We start from the raw sequence: 18,929 nt of genomic DNA on the forward strand, positions 1-18,929 counted from the left end.
GTTTATGATCATTAATTAATCCTTATTCCATGAAGAGAATATTATGTTGTTGTAGCATCATTAAGGATTCAACACCCTCTACGTGTAATCTTGTGTATAAACATGAAATTATCTAATTATTTTCTAAAAAGATGGTTAAGAATCAATACTTTGAGACCAATTTAGAAAAGGGCCAATAAACAAAAAGTTAACACCATATCACATCTGTATATATTAATAGATTCGTTGATTATTAACTCAATGGCTCGCCAAGGAAACAGGGAACATCAGTTTATGTATCCTAATTAAATACTGGTTTGGTATTGAGGTGTTTTCAAAAAAGTGGGTATCAAAAAAAGCTGGGAGCTTTTTTGTGTTTGGTAAACATTCAACTTCAGTTTTTTTTTTCAAAGTTTTGGGTGAAAAAAAGCTTAAAGTTCAAAATAGCAAAAGCTAGCTTTGAAAAACCGTTTTTTTTTTGCTTCCACAGCTTCTGCGCAAACCTAATTTGCAAGAGGTGCTGAGCCCTTTGATGAAACTTTCAAACACCCAAAATGATCTTAAGCAATTAAATATTACACATAATACCAACTAGAAAACGTGGCCGACTTCAATTGGAAGGTCGTCCTCGTCGATCCCGCCACAACGCCGTTCACTCTCAGCTTCAACCCTAGGACGTTATTGACCTTGGATTCCATACCCTAGGACGCTGTTTCTGCCCTTGTCCTTCCTCCCATCTCTTGTCCGTCCTCTCTCACTCCCATGTCGACAAAATCACGCTGAGAAATACCACCATCTTTTCCGACGATGACCAGATTCGGTTTTAGCATCGCAAATTGCCCAGATTTCCAAGATTGCATTGCTTACAGGCGACTGATCTTCGTATTTCTGCAAATTGGGATAGCCCAGATTGCCCAGATGGACACCAAAACTCAATTATTCCAAATACCCACAATTAAATACAGGAAACTACTTCATATGATCAAATTCACACTATACAGTTTCAAAAAGGAAAAATGATTAGTCCCGGAAGAAAAAAGAAACCAGCATCCTAGAGCGTTGGCCCTACTCGATGCATATAATGAACTCCTCGAGCAGCTAGACCATGTATGTATTGCAAATCAAATGACAGGTGAGAGAGATTGAGGAACAAAGCATAAAATAAAAAAGAAGAAGACAAAGTAAAAAAATAAAAATTGAGAAAATAGCGGTTGTGGGGGAGACTTCTAAAGAGATGTTTTTGGTTTTTGGAAAGTCTGGTTCAGTAGTGGGGTAGTGGAAGAGACTTCTCGATGAAGATGGAAAGGGGGAAGACTTAAGAAAATTAAATTAATGACACATTTAGTATTATACCTTTTTTGGTCATTTTACACTGTCACAATTGTTTTACATAAAAGTTTACCAAACACTTAGCTGCTTTATTTCACAGCTACTTATTCTCACAGCCTCTTCTTCCGGAGTTCTTTCATGATGCAGTTGCTAAAACATTATTTATAAATCTTCAACTTTCAAGAGGTAAAGCTAGCTAGCTAGCTAGCTACTCAGTACAACAAATCCTGTAGTCTTCGCCATACCGTTGAAGTGTCTACTCCATCTCTAGAAATTTTGACCTACAAAGAAGCATAAAAAATAAATTGAGTAATTTACAAAAAAATTACCTCAACTATTGGGTTATTAACAATTTCATACCTCATCTTTAAAAAGTTTCAATGTCATACCGTATCTTTCGAATTTGTTGCAATGTCATACCTTCTGTCAGTTGTCTGTCAATTCTTCTGCTAAATGCTGACGTGGTGTATGACGTGACACACTTTCTATTAAAAACTAATAAAATATTATTAAAACTAAAAATAAAAAAATAAAAAAAAACCCAACCCCTGAGAAGAAGAAGAAGAAGAAGAAGAAGAAGAAGAAGAAGAAGAAGAAGAAGAAGAAAGAAAAAACACCCAAACCAAACCCAGCTCGTCCCCTCCACAAACCTAACCCCCTGCAACCCAGAAAAAAGAAGAATGGGGAGGAAGAAGAAAAAAGAAAAAAAAAAAAAACCCAAACCAAACCCAGTTCGTCCCTTGCCCACAAACCCAACCCCCTGCAACCTAGAAAGATGAAGAAGGAGGAAGAAGAAGAAAAAAAAAAAAAAACCCAAACCAAACTTGACACCCCCACACCCCCCCCCCCGGGCCCGCCCACAAACCCAACCTCCTGCAAACCCAGAAAGAAGAAAAAGGAGAAGGAAAAAAAGAAAAAAAAAAAAAAAAAAAAAAAAACACCCAAACCAAACCCAGTTCGTCCCCCCCACAACACCTCTCCCCCAACCCCCCCCCCCCCCCCCCAAAAAACCAAACCCAGTTTGTCCCCCCCCACAACACCTCCTCCCCCCCCCCCCCCCCCCAAAAAAAAAAAAACAACCCAGAAATAAGAAGAAGAAGAAGAAAAGAAGGGAAAAAAAAAAAAAAAACCCAATTCGTCCTTCCCCCCCCCCCCCCCCAAGCCTAACCCAACCCAACCCCCTTCTCCCCCATCCAACCTGCAACCTACAAGAAGAAGACGATGGGTTTTTTTATTTTTTTATTATTTTCTTTCTGCGTTGCGGGTTGGGCTCGGGTAGAGGGGGAAGGGGGGAGGAAGATGGGAAAGATGGGTGCGCGGAGGAGGTGAAGGATGGGTTGCAGGTTGGCTCTGGTTTTGCTTTTGGTTTTTTGTTTTTTTTGTTTTTTTTAATATTTAATTAATATTTAAATTTTTTTTATGTTTTTAATAATATTTTATTGATTTTTTAATAAAAAATGGACCCTGCCTCATGCCACGTCAGCATTTAACAAAGGAATTGACAGTCAACTGACGGAAGGTATGACATTGCAACAAATTTGAAAGATACGGTATGACATTGAAACTTTTTAAAGATGAGATATGAAACTGTTAATGACCCAATAGTTAAGATAATTTTTTGTAATTTACCCAAATAAAATTGATAAGTCCGTTTCATAATGACCTTAATTGTTTTAGTACATTTTTTTCAAGATTAAAATAAATGATTAGACGATATTAGCTTCGGATGATTGTTTTAGTACCTGAGCATGCACCGAGTGGAAAACTTTATCGCCTGCAGTGAAAAAGCTAGCGCTGACAACTTCAGCTCCTTGTTCCTGAAGAACACGGATGACTTCATAAAACATGAAGTTCTTATCCAACCCACTAATCAGCATAACTTCTATGCAGGAACCCGAGTCTCTTAATTCAAGAACTGGTAATCTTGATCCCGTCATTACGGCATTTTCGGCAGCAATAGCACCAATGTCAGAATTAGAACTGCCTAATTGTGATCTCATTGCTTTCTCCTTCCTTTCCTTCAAATTCTCTATTCTCTCTCTCAGTTGCTTTATATAGGATGTCGCAGTATCAAGCTGATTTTGCTGTGACATGGTATCCTGATCAATGGGAGAAAGGCATATTGCAATGAATAAAGCTGATAATGAAATTTGATTTTTATTGAAATATATTTAGTTAAGGAGTAGCGTTCTCTCAACCTAAATATTTGATATGTTATGTTACTAGATTATTGAATTTAGACTAACAAACTAACATGTCCTAAACAATGTAGGGAAATTTTATTCGAACCCAAAAACTAAGAAGCAGTCCCTCCATTGATGGTCCCAGTAGAACAATATGAAGAAAACCAAAAATTGGGTAAAACTCTTGAGAGAACGACGGAAATCGAAAGCTCCAATTTTCGTATATTTCACCAGATCAACAATTATATGGAGAGGTAAAGTATATTTGTACAACTGAATCTAAGTAAGTTGGACGAGGAATCTGAATTTGACTAACTTAACTAATACATACGTTTTGGAAAGAAAAAAAACCTAATACATACATGTGCTGCTGCTCTCTCTCTCTCTCTCTCTCTCTCTCTCTCTCTCTCTCTCTGACGCACAATTCATTTCCTTGAAACCAATCTTGTCACAATACACAATCTTCATTTTCATTTCCGTCCCGTTTATGGTTTTGCTTTTATATATATATATATATATATATATATATATATATTAATTGACTGTTTCTGATCTCTACCTCCTTTTACAATAACCAAACCCTAATTTGTAACCAAAATTACATAGAGTAAAATACACAATTTGTATCTAAATTTTAAGCTAGGTGTAGAGAAAAAAAAAAAACATGACTTTATCCCCTATAACTTAATTTTCTCCACATTAAACCCGACATAAGTTTTTTATTTGAATAAAACCCATTGACTGGATTCCACATTAGCAAATTCATTACTTATGTTTGGCTTCATACATTTAAAAAAATTTGGATGCCTAAAATACCCCTATTTGATTTTTTTTCTTCAATAAACCCTATTTGAATGTTTGATGTACATAATTAATGCCATGCAGATGGATGGTAAGGGAGAATGAATGATTTTAAAAAAAAAACATTAATGTTATAAATTCATTGCCTAATATATATAATAGCATAAAACATGTTTAGTATATGTTATTATACATGCTTAATTAAGTCAATAAAATTATATTTCACATATTAATGTAGGTAAATTATTTCACACACACACACACACACACACACACACACACACACACATATATATATATATATGCTCGACTCCACCGTAGCACGATATTGTCCGCTTTGGGCCCCAACCACGCCCTCACTATTTTGTTTATGGGAACTCACACGAAAACTTCCCAGCGGGTCACCTATCCTAGGAATGCTCTCGTGCGAACTCGCTTAACTTTGGAGTTCCGATGGAACCCGAAGCCAGTGAGCTCCCGAAATACCTCGTGCTAGGTAGAGATAGGAATATACATATAAGGCTTACATGATCCACTCCCCTAGGCGATGTAGGATGTAACAATCCACCCCTTTTAGGGATCCGATGTCCTCGTCGACACACATCCGGCCAGGAATTGGCTCTGATACCAAATTGACACATCCCGGGCTTGACTCCATCGTATCATGATATTGTCTGCTTTGGGCCCTGACCACGCCCTCACGGTTTTGTTTATGGGAACTCACACGAGAACTTCCTAGTGGGTCACCCATCTTAGGAATGCTCTCGCACGAACTCACTTAACTTTGGAGTTCCGATGGAACCCGAAGCCCGTGAGCTCCCAAAAGGCCTCGTGCTAGGTAGAGATAGGAATATACATATAAGGCTTACATGATCCACTCCCCTGGGCGATGTGGGATGTAACACATATATGCAAAATACATGCAAACTAATTTACCTATATAATAAAACAATATTATTTTGTTTAATACTAATTTACCTATTATTTGTACATATACTAATAAAATGTGCCAAATATATATGATATTGATACATACAAAATAAAATATCTACATAACAAAAGAATGCTATTTGATTCAAAATTAATTTACTTACAAAATAAAGCAATGTTATTTGATTCGAATCTAATTTACCTATTATTTGTACATATATCTTATAATAATAAAATGTGTCAAATATATGTAATAATATATGAAAAATAAGTTACTTACAAAATAAAAGAATGTTATTTGATTCATTATTAATTTACCTACAAAATATATATTATTTGCTAATCATAAATTTACATATATGTTACTTTAATATATATGTTAGTACTGTGCATATATATATATATATATATATATATGAACGTATAGTAGTACTATATACATATAGTTAAATTATATATATATAGAACTTACAGTAGTGACTATATAATAAAATTTTCCAATGATCTATATGTACCTTGGAGTTGGTGGTTTTGAAGTGTTGGGGAGGGACAAGTGAAGCAAGCTTGAAGCAGAGACTTTTCATTTGAATTCTTCTGTTTCTCTCCACTGTCTTCCTGTCCGGTTTGGAAGAAGACTCACTGCTACACTTCATCCTCTCTCTCTCTCTCTCTCTCTCTCTAAAAAGAAACAAGGCCCACAAAACCCGAAATCCAAGCAAGCATGAAAAGCAAGAAATAGAGAGCAACTTAAGGGAGAGGGTTTGGGAAGAAGGAGGAGCTTGACTGAAACTTGTACGCTTATTTATAGTTGAAGCTTCGTGCCCAGCAAGCAAAAACAAGTGAAGGGAATCCTAATGCGAACCTTCGAATGTTGACCCGCCCTAGCATATATTCATGGGAAGCCGTTAGGATTGCCGAATCTTGACCTTATGATCTGTTCAAGGGTGGTTTTCAAATTAGAAGCAAGTTTGGATTTTGCATTCACAAACAAAATACCTTAGATTATTGTATTTTGCTTCCCAAGTAGGTTTTTGATTGCTTTTCTAATACCGTAGCTTAGAAATTGGGTTATTTTAGCAATAAATTAAACCAACGAAGTTGTGAACAATAAAAAAAAAGTGATTGGGAAGATGGGTATTCGCGCATTAATATGTTACGTAGTAAAGCCCATAAAGCTGGGAGCAAACAAATTTTAATACCTTAGAGAGATCATTACTAAAGTAGGTGTGGTTTAAAAATATTATTTACTAACTTATTTATTCCTTCATGAACGTTGGATATTCTGAATAGGATTTCTTAGGAAATAGAATTTGGCTGCTAAAAGAATCAGCATCATCCTCTCTGCTGATCACCAATTATAGCAGGACATGTGTTCAATTGATGTACTTTCACTTTATCTGCAAGTCTTGCATGTAATGCCATTTGACTGAAATTCTTGGCATCCTGCCAAGGATATTCGGTCCCACCATCATTTCATAATCTTTATCTATGTATGCATGGTAACCTCTTGCCGCATCATGTCACTATTTCCTTATTTCATTTATAGGCTGAAGCCTATCATCCAAAGAGTAATGTTATTTATACTATATCTATATACTATTTTAGATGACATCTGATGTGGACAGCCACATCATTTGAAAAATTTACAAAACTTAAGGAAATGAATGAGAAAGACTCCTCCTCGTATACCACAATCATCATTTAATTAACTAGTTTTTCTTAATTATTAGTTTATTAAATAAACTAATAAATTTAAAAATCTGATTAATTTAAATAATGTGACTGTCCACATCAAATGTCATCTAAAATGGTATGAAAATATAATACAAAAACATGATATGGATAGCATTACTTCATCATAATTCCATCACCATTATTTTAGCATTACCCCAGGCTTTCTGCAAAGCAAAACACCTCTGAGACTTTATTACCACATGGCACTTAAGCCACGTGCATAGAACCAACCCAAAAACATCTGCACTTTTACAAATAACTTTCAATAATTCCGCAGATAATTTTATTATGATTAAAATCATAATAATATCCAAACAAATTATTAATCAATCATCTCAATCTTCTTTCAATCCAACGGTTCATAATTTACTCTTTCTACGGCCTTGATTACTCAGGCCGGTAATGTAAAATCAAGTCCAAACAGTTTCTTTAGATGAAATTAAGAAAAATTATATCTTATTACAATATGGAGTTTATTTCTATCCATAACTGGTCCCAACTTAGGACAATAATTTGTTATGACATGAGGTTATTTCTTATAGATTATTACTTTAGAGAGGTTTACTTCTTTCAATCCAAGGTCAATATGAAAATCAGTTAACTGAAATTATTAGTGTTGATTGTGCAAAAAGAGAGCATCAAACCCCAACTGGAAACAAAAATTTAATCTATACTAAAGCTGAACATACACTATAACACTGTTCATAAGAATAGTGTACTTCCGAAAATGCCCCTGCTTTAATTGTGCAATTTCAATATTAGTCTAATTTAAATCTGATTGAATCTGGACCGTTCATTTGGACGACATATTATGGTGTTATATGATTAGTTTAACATTCACATATATCAGTTTCAAACTCCACTAGAAATAAAATATTTAAGATTGACTTCCTAAACAAGCATGGTTTAAAAATATATATTCTGGCTTACCTTTCAAATGACGAAGTGCAAGGACGAAATTAGTGTCTTAAATAACATTGAGTTTAGTTACTATATGTAATTGATTATTTGTGTATCACTGTTTAAATATATATATATATATATATATATTTTTTAATTTAAAAAAAAAAATTTAACGGTCCAAATTTAAATTTAACAACTAAAGTAATTAAAAAAAAATCTTTTATGTGTTTCATATTCTTAATTTCATAGTGTTGCACGAATTTCATAGTGTCGATTTAGTGATTTTTCAATATTTATCAGATTCTAAATATTTTTAGGTTAAAATGTTCATAAAATTAAATAAGGATAGTCCACATAATTTTTTTTTTTTTTAAATTTACTTTAAGAAAAAAAGTATTCTAAATTCATTCTTTAATAGTCTTGGGCTAAAAATTTAACCCAGAAAGGTTGGAGAAGAAAAACTATTTATGGGTTAAAATTTTTAGGTTTTAACCCAATGATTGGAGATGGTCCAAGGGATGGGGGAGTGAGCTAAACTTTACAATGAGCTTGCCATAATAATATAGTTTAACTTCACCTTTGGCGAGAACTAAACCTAAGACCTTTTACTTACAAATAAAGAGGAATACCAATAGACCATGATACTAAGTGACATCACTGTTTATATCTTAGAGATACTTAGATTTAGCCGACCAAATTCTATTTTTTTATTTTTATTTAGATGTTTGGTTTTAAAAGTTTTTAGACCAATTTTTTTTTATTGAATTGTGCGTGCAAAAAGGACGACAGTATTTAAAATAAAAAAAAAAAAAAAAAAAACAGACTGATATTTTAAACGTATCAATGTATCAAATGATTTCACATACATGATATGTATATATGTATAGTGAGTAATAGAACTGAATGGTTACAGAGGGTTGAAGGTAATCTTTATACATTTTATAAGGATTCCAAAAGTACTTGAAGTTCTTTTTGCAAGAAGCACCAGTTATGTGTTTTTTACAGAAAGCATTTTAAGTGATTTTACAAGATTTACTTGTATTTTTACTAAGGATCGGTTCAAAAACATTTTAACTAAAATCGTTTTCAACTATTTAAAATGTACAAGACCACTCATTATCTCCCAACTTAAAACATAGCATCGTATATCATTCTGGTTAATGTATTGCCATTGAAGCTATATATAATACCTGTAACAAGTACAAAAAGGGTGGAGTTATAAAAAAAATTCTAGCTCCACTACTCTTGAGTACAAATACATAATCCTTACCAATAATGTATAGATAATAAGATTCAACTTGGAGGACAATATCGACATTTGGTTGAAGAAGTAACAGGCTAGTTGTTGGATACTCTTGGAGTTGGATACAATGATCTTAATGCTCAATTAACTTATAGATTATAGAAACCCATCATGCTTAATTTGGTCAAACTCGTCATCCTTAATTATGAGACATTAAGTTGTTGCTGAAAAGTTTTAGGCAGAAATCACGATGCTTATAGACGAAAGGAGATTTGTCGGATTCGATTTATCCATATTAGGAAACAGTGTTGGCTGTGCATGTTTTTTCAATACTCGATTTTTCCAGATTAGGAAGCAGTGTTGGCTGTGCATGTTTTTTCAATACTAATGACGGCCCTACGTGATTCACATTGATACGTACAACATGCATGCAGGAACAACATAAAACTATTAGAGGTAGCTTTCCAAATGATGTGAACAAGGGAGCAGCGTCGAATATCTTTATATATAAAGCCAACAACTCTTTTTAGGGTCACAAGCTTCATAAAAAATATTTAGACAAAAATACCCTTAAAACAAAATAATGACAGTTGGTCACAAGCTTCATCAATATTACCACAAAAATGCCCCAAATTTTGTTATGATCTAGAGGTGGTTTTGTTATGATCTAGACGTGGTCTTGTTATGATCTAGAAGTTGGTTTTGTTAAGATCCCACTCAATTTCAATTTGGACGACATATTATGGTGTTATATGATTAGTTTAACATTCACATATATCAGTTTTAAGTCCACTACAAATAAAATATTTAAGATTGACTTCCTCAACAAGCTTGGTTTAAAAATATATTGAGTTAATTACAAAAAACTACCTCAACTATGGATCAAATGACACTTTCATACCTCATCTTTTAAAATTGACAATGTCATACCTCATCTTACGAATTTGTGTCAATGTTATACCTTCCGTTAGCTTGGCCGTTTATTTCTCAGTTAAATGCTGACGTGGCTTGATCCGGGACCCATTTTTATTAAAAAATTATTAAAAACAAAAAAAATCATTTAATATTATTTAAATATTAAAATAATAATAATAAAGTACATAAAAAAATAAAAAACATTAGCCATCATCTTCCCTCTCCTTTCGTGCATCTCCCCACTCTCTCTTCCCCATCATCTTCCTGCAACCCAGCAACCCAGAAAAGAAGAAGGAGAAAGAAGAAGAAGAAGAAGAAGAAGAGAAAAAAAAAAAAAAAAAAAAAAAAAAAACCGAAACCAAACCAAACCCAGTTCATCCCCCCTCCCCCAACCACAAACCCAACCCCCTGCAACCTAGAAAGGAGGAGGAAGAAGAAGGAAAAAAAAAAAAAAAAAAAAAAAACAATGGGAAACCCAGTTCGTCCCCTGCAGAAGAAGAGGGAAGAAGAGGGAAGAAGAGGGAAGAAGAAGAAGAGAGAAGGAAAAAAAAAAAAAAAAGCGCAGCAAACCTGTCCCCTCCCACCCAACCCCACCCCCCCCCCCCAACCTAACCCGCAGAAGAAGAAGAAGAAGAAGAGGGAAGCAGAAGAAGAGAGAAGAAGAAAAAAAAAAAAAAAAAAAAAGAAGAAGGAAACAAAAAAAGAAAAAAAAACAATGGGAAACCCAGTTCGTCCCCTTGCAGAAGAAGAAGAAGAAGAAGAAGAGAGAAGGGAAAAAAAAAACAACAGCAACCCAGTTCGCCCCCTCGCACCCACCCTCTCCCCTCCACACCCATTCCCCCACCACACCCCCCCCCCCCCCCGCGGGCGCCCCCGCCGCCCATTTTCTCCTCGCCCAGGAGAATGGGTTTTTTTTCTGGGTTTTTTTTTTTCGGGGTTGTAGGTAATGGGTGCGAGGTTGGGTGCAAAGGGTGGGGTGCGAAGGTGGGGAGGTTGGGTGCGTGGGTGTGGGGAGAAGAGGGGGTGAGGAGCAGGGAAAACAAATTGGTTTTTTTTTTTTTTTTTTTCTCTCTTCTGTTTTTCTGGGTTGTAGTTGCAGAAAGGGGAAGAAGATGAAGATGGGGAGAAGGGAGAGAGGGGGGGAAGAGACGAATTGACGTTGGTTTTTTTTTTTTTTTTAAATAACTTTTCTTTATTATTTTAATATTTAAATAATATTAAATGATTTTTTTTGTTTTTAATAAATTTTTATTAATTTTTTAATAAAAATGGGTCCCGGATCAAGCCACGTCAGCATTTAACTGAGAAATAAACGGCCAAGCTAAAGGAAGGTATAACATTGACACAAATTCGTAAGATGAGGTATGACATTGTCAATTTTAAAAGATGAGGTATGAAAGTGTCATTTGACCCATAGTTGAGGTAGTTTTTTGTAATTAACTCAAATATATTCTGACTTACCTTTCAAATGACGAAGTGCAAGGATGAAATTAGTGTCTTAAATAACATTGAGTTTAGTTACTATATGTAATTGGTTATTTGTGTATCACTGCTTATACTTTTTTCTTTTTAACAAACGATAATATTTATATTAAGACCTATTCCAACTCAAAATTCAAATTTTAGATTCTAAACTTACCCCAACTTGCTCCAAACTCAAATTTTAGGCTAAGCCACCATATATGTGTATTTTTTATTTTTATAAATCCATCAAATCCAATGGCTAAAATCTAATATAATCAAATCTAACAGTTAAAAAAAAAAAAGATTTAACGGTCCAAATTTAAATCCAACATCTAAAGTAATTAAAAAAAATCTTTTGTGTGTTTCATATTCTTAATTTCATAGTGTTCCACAAATTTCATGATGTCGATTTAGTGATTTTTTAGTATTTATCGGATTCTAAATATTTTTAAGTTAAAATATTCGTAAAATTATATTAGGATAGTCTATCATAACTACACTGGGATTAGGGTTTATCTAAGTAAGAGAGATGAACAATTTTAGAGAGAGAAAGCAAAGAAATATGAAATTGTAGTATATTCTCATTAACTGACTATTAAGCTTTACAATTGGTATTTATAGTTTTCTACAGATAGCTTTTCTCATAAGCTAACTCAGCTTACAATTTAAGCAACCATTGTCTAAATGACAAGTGTACATAGATCCTAAAGACAAGTGGCACACTAATAGATCCTAAAGACAAGTGGCACACTAATCAACCGTCAGTTATTATCCCCCCTCAAGCTTAACTTGGGACACCAAGATTAAGATTGGAACAGTGTCGAACAAAATCTGGGCTATGTAACCCTTTGGTGAACAAATCTGCAAGCTGCTCTTTAGTAGATATGTACTGAACTTGTAGATCCCCCTTTTTAACTTTCTCACGAACAAAATGGAAGTCAATGTCTAGATGCTTTATACAGGAATGAAATACAAGATTCATACTAAGCGCAAGGGTATACATATTATCACAATGAATGAGAGGCGGAGAAGGAACAAAGACATGCAAATCCCTTAAAATATTCTTGAGCCAACTTACATTGCAACACAATGAGCCAACACTTTATACTCAGCTTCAGTGGAACTTTTGGAAACTGAAGACTGTTTTTTAGACTACCAGGATACAGGATTGGAACAAAAAAACACAACATAACCAGTCTGAGATCGCTGTGTACTTATCTCAGCAGCCCAATCAGAATCTGAGTAAGCAGACAATTGCGTATTAGGAGAACGTTGGAAAATAATACCATAATGTAATGTACCTTGTATATATATAAGAATTCGCTTGACCAAGAACAAATAAGATTCAGTGGGATGACTCCTATACTGACAAACAACATTAACAGTGTAACATCCCACATCGCCCAGGGGAGTGAATCATGGAAGCCTTATATGTATATTCCCATCTCTACCTAGCACGAGGCCTTTTAGGAACTCACTAGTTTCGGGTTTCGTCGGAACTCCGAAGTTAAGCGAGTAGCGCGCGAGAGCATTCCCATGATGGGTGACCCATTGAGAAGTTCTTGTGTGAGTTCCTAGAAACAAAACCGTTAGGGTGTGGTAGGGGCCCAAAGTGGACAATATCGTGCTAAGGTGAAGTCGGGCCCGGGCCAGGATGTGACAATTTGGTATCAGAGCCAATCCCTGGCCGGATGTGTGCCGACGAGGACGTCGGGCCCCTAAGGGGGGTGGATTGTAACATCCCACATCGCCCAGGGAAGTGGATCCTAGAAGCCTTATATGTATATTCTCATCTCTACCTAGCACGAGGTCTTTTGGGAACTCACTGGTTTCGGGTTCCATCGGAACTCCGAAGTTAAGCGAGTAGTGCGTGAGAGCATTCCCAGGATGGGTGACCCACTAGGAAGTTCTCGTGTGAGTTCCCAGAAACAAAATGTGAAGGTGTGGTAGGGGTACAAAGCGGACAATATCATGTTACGGTGGAGTCAGGCCCGGGATGTGGTGGGGTCCCGGGGCCGGGATGTGACAAACATCATGTGATATATCGGTCCTAGTAAATGTAAGGTACTGAAGAGCACCTACAAGACTTTTATAGAAAGTTGGATCCTCCAAAGGAAGGCCTTCAGTAGTACAAACTTGAGTATGAGGTTTGGAAGGAGTTGGAGCTGGTTTACAACTGTCCATCCCTATTTTCTTGAGTAACTCTTTGGCATACTTGGTTTGATTCACAAACAAAGTGCCATTGTCTCGATATTTTATATGAAGACCAAGAAAATAAGTAAGAGCTCCCATGTCTTTGAGAATAAACAACTCCTCAAGCTGATCAATTATATATTGAACATGTAATGCATCAAACCCAGTAATAATAATGTCATCGATGTATAAGAGGAGGATAACGATATGAACACCATCATGTTTCACAAATAGACTAACATAAGAAGAAGAAGCGCGAAATCCCAAGGAAGGAAGAACTCCTGTAAATTTGGAATGCCACATTCTTAGAGCTTGTTTAAGCCCATAGAGTGATTTATCCAATTTACAAACAGAATTAGGATAAAGTGGATTAATGAACCCTTTTGGCTGCTACATATATATTTCCTCCTATAATTCGCCATGCAAAAAAACATTTTTGATATCCAATTGTTGAAGAGACTAATGTTGAGAAGTAGCTAAAGCCAAAATAAGTCTAACAGTGGAGTGCCTAACCATAGGACTAAAAATCTCCAAATAATCAAGTCTCTGTTCTTGTGTAAAGCCCTGAGCAGCCAACTGTGCTTTGTGCCCAAGTACTCTGTGTTTTTAAGGTATCAAACTCCTCTTGCATAGCCTTTTGCTAAACTGGATCCTTGGAAGCAACTTTATAAGTTTTTGGCTCATCACCATCTGTGATAGTTGCTAATAGGTGTATCTAGAAAAACTAACATCATGTTCATTAATAAACAAAGATGCAAATTCAGAAGGACACTTAATAGAAGGGGTAGGCAGTAAGGTATCAGACACATAAGCAGAATAATCTTGCCTAGGTATAACTCCAGACCTTAAATTTGGTTTGCATTGGATGAATATGCGATGCATTAATCTCAGAAGCATCAGATGCAACAATAGATGAAGTAGATGATGATTCAAATGGTGAGAGTGCCTGGAGTTGATCTGAATCTAGGACAGGTAACAAGGAAGGAGACTATGAAGAAGTAGAATTGAAATGAGCTATTGTGTTGACAGAAGCCTGTGAAGGATTTGAAGAGATAGATTGAAGTGAGGGAGTCGAAGACACTGCAGGAGCCACTGTAACTAGAACTTGAGGATTCAACCTGGTAGATGTACTTGGAGGACAATATCGATATTTGGTTGCAGAAGTAACAGGCTAGTTGTTGGATATTCTTGGAGTTGGATATGATGATCTTTATGCTCAATTAACTTATAGATTATAGAAACCCATCATGCTTAATTTGGTCAAACTCGTCATACTTAATTATGAGACATAAAGTTGTGGTTGAAAAGTTTTAGGCAGAAATCACGATGCTTATAGACTAAAGGAGAATTGTGTCGGATTCGATTTATCCAGATTAGGAAACAGTGTTGGCTGTGCATGTTTTTTAAATACTAATTACTGCCCTACGTGATTCACATTGATACATACAACATGCATGCAGGAACAACATAAAACTATTAGAGGTAGCTTTCCAAATGATGTGAACAAGGAAGCTACATCGAATATTTGCTATATATTGGTGATCGATTTGGGCTCCAAATGCAGCACGGCTCTGCTTTGTTACTTGCACTTTACACCAAACCAAATAACAGAGAAGAGCATCACACGGCTATTCTCTATTGGCCCCCATCAAAGAAGCAGCAAACAATAAAGGATAATACTTAAGTGCTCATTATTTTATGTAATTCTTTTTTTTTTATTTCGCCTATGTCATCACTTAACGGCAAACTTAACAAATTTTCTAACGGTTTTATGAAATTGAAATAAAATTATACTAAATGCATGAGACTGAAATGTTTTGAAGATGTTGTATGAGGTTACAATTACACTTAAACCTGATGGGACCCTCAAATATGTGTTAAAATATCATTAGACAAAATCAAAATGTGCGTCCTTGCTAATGAGTGCCCATGTATTTTCCAACAATAAATACACTATCTAATATTAGTAGACCAACTGCCACTTAGCCCCTCATGTTCAGTGTTATATCTTCTAGTAACTTTGAATAATACTAGGTAAATCAAAATTTTAAACTAAATTTATAAGTAGTATGACGTGTCACCAATATAAATTAAACACATTAATCAACACTTCAATAATAATCCAGTCATCAACAATCGCATCATATAATTTACAAAATTTAATTTAAAAAGTTAATCTCTCTAGCATTACCCATTAATATTTTATCAACAGCAAACACTAATTAAGGTCTTACCAGACATGATTTGGCTGGATGTGTTACTTGAGTCAAGCTAGACTTTATAAATAAGCCTTTAATTAAACGTTAATAAAGGCTTTTAATCATGAGCCTTATTCATGATATCATGGCTTCCAGATGCAGCCCTTGCAGCAGTCTTCTCTGTCACGATAATTTGCTTTTGTAACACAATTCGTTAATGGGTCCACCTGTTGAATTTGAATGTCAATATTGTGTGTTATAGAAAAGTAATGTCATGTATCTTATGGATCAAAGTGTTGCCAGCAACAGGTTTACGGGGATAAGACCACGACAGATGCTAACCTAAATTCTGTGCACTTGACTATTTAGTATTAGTCCATTCTGGGTTTCACTATATAACTGAGACTTTTTTGAACTGAGACATATTTTCACAAAAATATATGCTCAGATGGTCCCTCCCAATTATTATTCTTTATTTGACAAATTAGTTCTCTCCATCCGAAGACTCGGCCTTGATTCTGAAATATTAAAAAATAATTGTAGGGAAATTTTTTTTTATATGAGTATATATTTAAAGAATTCTCATTTGAAAGTACTTTTAAAATGACTAAAATCGTTTTTAGAAAAAAAATATGTTTGCGTTTTTACTAAAGATTTAGTTCTAAAAACATTTTCACCAAAAATGTTTTCATTTATTTTAAAAGTGTTGAATTCCACATCGGCTAGAGGAAAAGGAGAAAAGCAATTGAAATAAAATTACTACTCTAACTAACACCGAGACATTTTATGATAAAACTTCACACTTGACAGATTTTGCAGGTGGTGATTACCAAGTTGGGAGATATTTTTCAGTGTGACCGAGATAGTACACCACGTGTCACTGTACAAATGTTGGGATATGTGTCTTAAAATGTTAATAACTTAAATATTAAAATTCTTCACTACTTATATAAAAACACGTGGTGTACCACTCATGTTCCGGTCACATTGAAAAATTTCTCCTATGTTGAGGATAATATCAATGTTGTTGAAAGTGGGCCATTGGCCTGTTTCTCTGATAATTCTACATGGTATCAGAGTCAGAGAGGGGGCCCTTAATATCTTAACTCTACTTTAACTAACACCGAGATATTTTGTGATAAAACTTCACACCTGACGGATTGTCCAGGTGGTAATTACCAAGTTGGAGACATTATCGGTGTTGTTGGAAGTGGACATTTGACCCGTCTCTCTGATAATTCTACATGGTATCAGAGTCAGGTAGTGGGCATGTACTACCACGTGATGGGTGGGTCCCTTTGGCCCCGCACGATGATGGTGGGTCCCTTGGCCCTGCGTGTAGGGTAAGTTCCTTTGGCTCCACGTGGTTGCCGATGTGTGGATCTTCATATATCTTTATTTCAATAGCATGAGACGCCACAATGGTGTACCAGTACCATGTAATTAATTGTTCATCTATTAGTGACTCTTATCTGCTATTATTCGTAGATGAATCATTGGAGATTGATCTTCTTCATATTCGTCATTATTCAAAAAGTTCTTCTTGCCTAGATCTAGCATTTAAAATATCAACAGAACTGTCGATATTTTCGTCGAAATATCTGAAAGTCAGGGATTGATATGGAAAGGGGGATGAAAATTGGGTGAAATGCAAATTTCACCCTATATCGGCGATACAGAAAAATGAATGAATATCGATGATATTTACCGATTCAATACACAAAATTTTGCTTGAACCCATTGCAGATTCCAAACTTTTAAATTTTTTTTGAGAAAATTTTCTCTAATTTTGTCTAAATCTGAACGAATTGGTATACCCATTGCAAATTTCCAAAATTTTTGTTAAAGGTAACGGATATCGATGGATAATTCTAAAAATTTGCATATCACTATTCAACCTATTTGCTATTTTAAACACTGCCTTAGATCCGGTGGAATCTATGGTGGTGTACTTTTGATTCATGGTGGTAGTTATAGTTTAGGGCTATGATTCAATATGATGTTTTGGGCTGTGTTGATTTGAACATGAGTTATGCTAAATTTTGGGCTATTTCAACCTATATTGCCATTTTAAACACTGCCTTAAATCGTGAATAAGATAACCCTTGTAAGCAATCCCCTATATCATTAATAATTGGTCCCAGAGGAGAGAAATCTTCCTCCTCCTTTTGCATGGCTGCCATGGCCATGGTAGAGTATCCCTCAATATGCACCCCCCATCTCCTGCAATATGGTCTTTCACAAACATCACTGCCCTTTGCGCAGCCAACAACTCTGCGTGCAACGGTGATGACACCCCAACAGTCTGACCGGAATATGTAGCCAAAAATTCACCACTACAGTTTCTGATAATCACACCCACACCACCTCTTTTCGTTCTTTCCTCCCACGCTCCATCAAAATTACATTTAACCCATCCTAATTCTGGTTTCTGCCACGACTGCTTCCTTCGACTTTGTTTCACTGCCCGTGCATTCTGCCACTTCTGAAACTCTATCAACCAAGCTTCGGCACGAACTCCAATTTAAAATTTAGGAAAAATTATAATTTCTTACTGTTTTTTTATATCATTTAGATTAAATATCGGTATCTTTTTAAAATTTGATTAAAATACGTTAACCAATAGTCACATCTATTTTTTGAAATTTAAATAATTTTTAAATTTATCCTTTTATCTGCATGATGCACTTTTTCTTATTTAGTAGAGATAGTAGTAATTAAACTATATTTTCTCTTCTTCCAAAATATGTTTTTTCGATCCCAGTTTTATTTTTTATATTTTTTTGTTATGAAAACATTTAATATTATTTCTTTTTCCAAATGGTTTTTTCTTTTTCAAATAGTTGGCGATCAACATAAAAGCTCCGTGTAATTTTTTCAATTTTTTTTTGTGCAATTATATATATATATATATATATATATATATATATTGCTGTTTTTTTAAGTATAATTGTTGACGAATTATTATTAGGTACAATACATTATGTATATATTATTTGTGAGTACATTTGAATTTACAAAAATCATTAATTGGTACGTTTATTGGCAATTTTGGTA

The 18,929-nt window shown here is 34.9% G+C and overlaps 1 protein-coding gene across 1 annotated transcript; it reads right to left on the bottom strand.

The window, feature by feature from the left end:
- Nucleotides 1-1,401: 1,401 nt before the first annotated feature.
- On the bottom strand, nt 1,402-5,980 carry LOC137710182 (transcription factor bHLH162-like). Its single transcript, XM_068449130.2, has 3 exons — nt 5,738-5,980; nt 3,051-3,407; nt 1,402-1,589 (listed from the first exon to the last, which is right to left on the bottom strand). Exons 1-3 carry the CDS (start codon nt 5,873-5,875, stop codon nt 1,521-1,523), a joined length of 564 nt encoding a protein of 187 aa, XP_068305231.2. The 5' UTR covers nt 5,876-5,980; the 3' UTR covers nt 1,402-1,520.
- Nucleotides 5,981-18,929: the final 12,949 nt, after the last annotated feature.

This window comes from Pyrus communis, chromosome 6, assembly GCF_041283825.1.
Source record: "Pyrus communis isolate YQ-2024b chromosome 6, ASM4128382v1, whole genome shotgun sequence".
Taxonomy (NCBI): Eukaryota; Viridiplantae; Streptophyta; class Magnoliopsida; order Rosales; family Rosaceae; genus Pyrus; species Pyrus communis.